General features: G+C 40.9%; 2 protein-coding genes across 15 annotated transcripts in view; both read right to left on the bottom strand.

The window, feature by feature from the left end:
- Window positions 1–6,342, bottom strand: part of LOC124050319 — a 242,614-nt gene that overhangs the window by 219,861 nt on the left and 16,411 nt on the right. The window lies entirely within an intron of this gene.
- On the bottom strand, window positions 18–6,128 carry LOC124050341. Of its 4 annotated transcripts, XM_046372796.1 has the most exons (10): window positions 5,263–5,395; window positions 3,760–3,963; window positions 3,194–3,538; window positions 2,793–3,059; window positions 2,617–2,670; window positions 1,985–2,080; window positions 1,869–1,897; window positions 1,526–1,582; window positions 1,335–1,403; window positions 18–837 (listed from the first exon to the last, which is right to left on the bottom strand). In XM_046372796.1, exons 2-10 carry the CDS (start codon window positions 3,818–3,820, stop codon window positions 706–708), a joined length of 1,110 nt encoding a protein of 369 aa, XP_046228752.1. In that variant the 5' UTR covers window positions 3,821–3,963; window positions 5,263–5,395; the 3' UTR covers window positions 18–705. The 4 variants fall into 4 exon arrangements, with proteins under 4 accessions (XP_046228752.1, XP_046228754.1, XP_046228755.1 ...); XM_046372798.1 differs by lacking the exon at window positions 3,760–3,963 and having other exon boundaries at window positions 5,263–6,128; XM_046372799.1 differs by lacking the exon at window positions 3,760–3,963 and having other exon boundaries at window positions 3,194–3,535; window positions 5,263–6,128.

Below are 6,342 nucleotides of genomic sequence, written 5' to 3'. Positions count from 1 at the left end.
AAAGAAATACACCGCAATACATTTACTACAATTTATTGGAGAACACCAATAAAACTGTTTTCTATCACACACCTCACAAAACACAGACAGATTTTCACTTTTAATAAAAGGTCCAAAATGCGCTTGGAAGCACAATGACAGCATGATATTTCAGAGGTAAGCAATTGCATATAACGCAACTACAGAGGAAATGTGCTTTGTGAAAGTTAAAAATAAAATAAAAACTAAAAAACAAAAAAAATGTAAAAAATCCCTCCCCTTGAACTATCACTCACCAGTACACACATCACACCACAAAAATGTGTCTGACAGCGATTCATTGAGCAAATGGTATCATTTTTATATGTCAAACAGCCATATGAATATTGGACTGTTACTTTTACACTGCAATAGTAACTTAACTTACAGCTCCCCCCTCTGGACAAAAATGTGTTTACAGCAACACAGGAAAGTAAGCCATAATAAACAGCCACAGGGATGCCAGGTTTGACTTCCTGAAAGTGACTGTAAAAGAAAAACCCGTGGACACATGATGCACATGAATAAATAAATATTAAATGCTCTGCAGGATTCTGCAGTGTGCAGAGTGCATATGCAATTCAACAATACAACACAGTATGAGGGAATAACAGACAGGTTTCACGTTTAGTTTTCGATGTAAAATGAATGTACTGATACGAGTTGTAACTACACTGTGGCCTTTTGTTAGTTTGGCTTGTTGATGGTTGCGTAGAGGCTGTTGAGCTCAGCAGAGGCTCCAGCACAAGAAGAGCGAGCTTTCACAGTGCTGTATGTCACTGCACCTGCACCTTCATCGTTGTCATCTTTACCACACACCTTTGAAAGGAAAGAGAAACGGCACAACGTATAAATCACACAACTGGACACAACATGGCATGATTCGAAACATTCTAATCCAATGCGATGAACATGTTGAATCAGCTGAAAGTCACATCCTAACATAAAGCAACGGATAACCACGTTGAGTTACTCAGTGAAATTCAACAAAGCATAAGCACAAACAACCAAATGAAACGATGAGTGAACCTTAAAGTGAAAACAGACAACTTCCCCCAGTGTTGCCCTGTGGTATTATTGTCAGCCTTCATTTGCCCGTGAGATTTCATACCCCGTGGCAGACAGAACTGCATAGTGAAAGCGAGGTCTGTAAGGAGCCAGTCTAAATATGTAGATGGTGTCTTATTCTATAGCCAACGCATTGTGCAGTCAACATTCACTTTTTCATGATATGTTTAGGCAGAAACTTGTCCATTGCTAGCTTAAGGATGGTAGAGATCACCTCCTGGGCATTTTCTGCCAATCAGACAGCTTACCTGAGCGTTGCTGCTGCTCTTCTTGGTGTAGCTGATGGAAGCATAAGAAATGCAATCTTCAGGATCAGCCTGTACAGTGAAGACAACACACAGTAATGAAGGAGGGAACTGAGGCTCATTTGAAGAAAAAAGACCTAGAAATGTTTGTGTCATATAATATCAATAACTTTGGGTGTCGTGTGTGATCTCACCATGTCCTGACTGGTTTCCGGTGCAGACTGAGTTAGTGCAGGATTTAAGGTCTGTTTCTGGGGAAATATGACCTAGTTAACATTGTCTATTTAAATCCTTGTCTATTTAAATGTATCTTTATTTATATGCTTCTCAAACAAATTTACCTTAGTAATTTTATTTATAACTGCAGTTGCAACCAAGTAGTATGATTACAATACAGTCAGTATTGTTTATTCCAAAAAAACATGCAGTAATTGTAGGAACACTTATCAGTTCTTGAGCTTTAGTGTGTTTGGGCGTGTGTGTGTGTGTGTGTATAAATAAAATTTGATTAAATGATTACTGAGGTTTGAAACTCACAATGTTTTCATCCATCTGTGTTTTGTTCCCTGAAAGACAAAGTCGACTTCAGTTCCCACAGTGAAAATCCCCATTCATCCAGCTGTTTTAACACTTTGACGTGTGTTTGCTCTCACCTTTTGTTTTCCTCCATCTGATGGCCAACACAAAGATTAGAAGTAGCAGTGCAGCCAAACAAACAGCCACAGCGATGTGCCACCACTTCCACGGTTCTGAAAGGAGAAGAAAAACATTCAAAATATTCTGACTGCAGTTCTGCACTAAAATATAAAAATACTGAAAGTGCTTCTTGCAAAATCACACATCTGTCACATGTACACTGAGTGCATCTTACTTTTCATGTTTTTAATGCTATCAATAAGCAGTTTAACATCGAAAAGATCAAGATGCATACAGAAAGATGTTAAAATGTTTCAGGATATGAGCACATTACATTACATTTTTTTGTTTCCTACTGTATTTGATTGTGGTTTGAGAAAATTCATCAACCTCTTATTAAAAACTCCTTTGAAAATGCTTGTTTTCTTTTATTTCTTTTTTCTGTACACAATTCAACACAGTCTCAGTCACTGCAAAGAGAATTACAACATGTGCCACCATGTGTATAATATTTTATGTGAATTTTGGGGGATGAATCAGTGAGCAACAAGGCTTTAGACTCAGCTGTGTGGATATGAGCAGATCTCCACCCACAGCCGAGTGTCAGTCTGATATGTTTAGACCTCATAAACAGAGAAAGAGTCAGTACCTGCAGTTGAATCCCCTGCAGACGGTGTTTTCTGTCCTCCTGTTGGTTTGATTCCTTTTGATTTTGTTGAATATGAAATGTGATGATATGAAATGAGAAAACAGCTCACAGTCTGAAGAGACAAATAATGAGAAATAATGTAATCTTTGAAAAGCATCAGATGATATCAAATGTACCTGATGAGGACTCGGGGTCAACTTCGTACAGGAACGTTCGTCCACTCCTTTGATCTGTCACGCTACACTTTAGTGAGTCATAAACGTTTGATTTGTGTTTGTGATGAGCAGTTTTAAACTCCACAGAAGCTCCACAGGCATGAGGTGTCAGCATCACGTTACTCTTATCATCATCATCATGCAGCCACTTCACTGAGTATCCACAGCCTTCATATGTCAACACGGAGCAGACCAACCTGACCAAATCATTCGTCTGATGTTCCTCCACTGGAGAAGATGGAGACATTGTGAGAGAAAGAATGAAATTTACTTCATCACTGTAATCATAATTACTGCAGTGTTTCAATATGTTGTTCTAACAAGACGGTTTAAAGTGAAGACATCATGATGTAAATACTCACAGTTAATAACAGACAGATAAACCGGATCATCTGGACCTTGTTGTTTTCCTGTCTTGTTAAACTGTCTGCAGGTGTAACGGCCGACGTCCTCGACTGTGACGTTTGTTATAACCAGAGAACAACCTGCTGTCACATTCAGTCTGTCTGATTTGTCTTTGGAAATCTCATTTTTCCTAATCTGCCCGAGATTAACCAGCTCTTTTGTTGTTTTTTTCTCACGAGGATTGGTGATCCATGTAGTGCTGTCACATCTGTGATGATCTTTTAACACATTTTCACAAGGCAAAGTGACTTCCTCTCCAACTCTGGCCACAGAGAAGTTTTGATGTTCTCCGATTACAGCTGCTGAAGATGAGAAATAAATACAACAAAACAACCGTGATAAGAACAGGGCACTTATGTTTAGAGTTATGTGTGACGATAATCTGAAATACATCAAAGTATATCAAGTGTTCCCTTCAAAAGAAAGCAAACCTGGCTTTATTACTTAAATCAATTACATAAATTCTACCTGTATTGCTTTGTGGTGTTTCTTTCAGTCATGTATGTGTTTTGTAAATCCTTACCTGTAAACGGGAGCAGCAGTATCACGACTAAAGACGTTTTAATCCATGTGAATTCAGCCATCGTGTTTCCCTCTTTTGCTCGCACGCCCTAAACTGTCAAAGGTTCTGAGGTATTTCTTCTTTAAGGGAGACGCAGCGTTTACTTCCTGTATGATTAAAGTGTCACTTCCTCATTCTGTGCACATCTTGCTTCATCTCTGTAAACTGTATGTATTTAAAAGTCAGATGTGGTTCAGTGTGGAGATAAAGGACATGACATATTCAGCCCCACAGATAAATATGGTGAGTGATGACCAAACTCATCCTTGTGGTTTTCCAGAGTCAAAGCACTTCCTGTTTATAATCAAACTGCATTCATACTGCGTCTGAAATGGAATCATGTGATTTTCTTGCTTTCTGTGCCCTTTAAAGTATTTGAATTTTAAGAGCTAATTCTGATTACAACTGAATTCTCAGGGTAGCAGGCTGAGCTGAGTAAATTAAAAAGGCTCAAAGAAAAAGTATTTCAGCAGTAAAGTGATCAGACTAAAAATGTGTAAAATATGGCCAGAATTTGAAGGCAGCTCCAACACTGCTGCTCAATATGGTCTTTGCCTCGTTATCCTTGGCTGTAGCTTTAGCTACTGTCATCTAGTAGCTCAGTAGTCGTAGCCTGGGCCCCAGCCTCGGATCATGGGTGGGGTCACAGTGGGCACAGGGGCCCAGTGAACACACCTGGACACCAGACTGAGACAGGACATGGCCTCAGAAGCCTACAGAGGTCAGTTTGATGACTTAGGGGGATGAGAAGATCTGGAACATGGAGCATAGAGATCCGGACATCAGCAGTGCATGAAAATGGCACGTGAAGCCAGAATATTTACATCTTACTTGGTGACTTGAGAATTTACTTCAACCAAACCAGATGTGATCGTGGAAAGACAAACCAAGATGGTTTCGGTGAGTTTTGTTTAGTTTCTGTCTCCTGCGAATGAAGTGTGTTTTACAGCGAGTTCATGAGGCAGTTCAGCGAGAAACGTGAATTCAGAAGGTGTAAAGTCAGACTTTTCTGTTTGGTAAGGAAAATACGTGTAAAAATGTGTCCTATCTGGCCGCATTAAGCTGTGCTGGGACTGTGCGACTATGGCCCTAAAATACAGCCGAGTAGAAAAGTCTCTGTGGTGTTTGACACCACACAGACGCACAAACGTGACAACACCACACCCATCAGTATCTGACGCCTGAGACTCATGATACGTGATTCAGTTTGAACTGTTGGTTCCTCACTGCAGCTTGGTGTTATTAACGGGGGAATGATGGGGAAGTGTTTTGTTTTGTGAATGACCAGATAAAGCTCTCACACACTCAACACATGCTCTTCGGGCTCATGGAAAACTAAGTTCATCGTGGGAAGTATTACCACTCTCCAAAGCCTGATCAGAGCACGTCAGTTAACAACGGTAACTCATTTTTAATAGTTTAGATGAAGTTGTTGTTTTGTAGATGTGATGTGTGGAATCTTACCTGTAAACTGAAGCGTCAGGAGAACAAATGAAGACATTTGAATCTATTTGAACTCGTCCATCGTGATTCTCAGTCTGTCTTGTTCTCGTTACTGTCTGAGTCTCTAAAGTCTGAGTCTCTAAAGTTTGAGTCTCTAAGGTAGAAAGATGCTGCTCCCACTTCCTGTAGTGGTTGTGATGTCACTTCCTCATTGTGGCTTTCAGCTTTAACAACGCTCAAGCTAAACCTCAACTTCACACTTTGTCCAGTCCCACAGTGTATTTGTGATGATGAAGTGTTTCACAACCTGAGAAGAAGAAGAAGAGGTTGAAGTTGAACGTGTGAACGTGTTTGATCCTTAAGATAAATGTTGCTAAAAACATGATAAATGTTAACTGTTTTCTTAAGTCAGTGTTGATCAGAACACAGACAGGATTCACGGTGATGTTTGACACGTGAACAGACAGTGAAGAGTCAAAGTCGTCGTCTTGATTTGCTGCAGTTTGGTGATCCTGTAGCAGCTGGGAAACAGCACAGAGAAGATGAGGTTAAAGCAGGTGAGGAACTTTGCTTCCTCTTTGTGACTTTGTCTTCCTGAGAACTGAAGGGAGGTGTTTCCATGAGAATGTGGGCACAGCAGCAGAAGACGTCTGGTGCTTTGACCCTCTAATGATGACCAGATGAACATGAGAACCACGCGAGGCTCACAGGAACAGACAGTCCACACTTTATTAGGACATCAGATGGTAACACGTGACAGTATGGTACACCAGTGAACAGGAGGTTAATGTGGTAATGAGCATTTACTAACTGCTCCTTATGACTCATCTTTGGTAAACTTTGGTGACGACACAGCCATCGTGGGGTTAATCTCCCACAACAAGGAGGAGGCCTACAGGAAGGAGGTCACCCACCTGGAGAGCTGGTGCCAGGAGAATAACCTCCTGCTGAACATCAGCAAAATGAAGGAGGCAGGCAGCCCCATCACCCCGGACGCTCACTCCTCTCCCTGTTGCCATCAGGCCGTCGGTTCCGCTGCCTGAGAACACGGAGAGGATGTTCTGGTGATGTCATTTGGAGCCAGAGTCTGTGCAGTAATCA

This window comes from Scatophagus argus, chromosome 19 (assembly GCF_020382885.2).
Source record: "Scatophagus argus isolate fScaArg1 chromosome 19, fScaArg1.pri, whole genome shotgun sequence".
Lineage (NCBI taxonomy): Eukaryota > Metazoa > Chordata > Actinopteri > Scatophagidae > Scatophagus > Scatophagus argus.
Note: the sequence above shows the minus strand (reverse complement) of the source record. Positions and strands in the feature narration are given on the sequence as shown.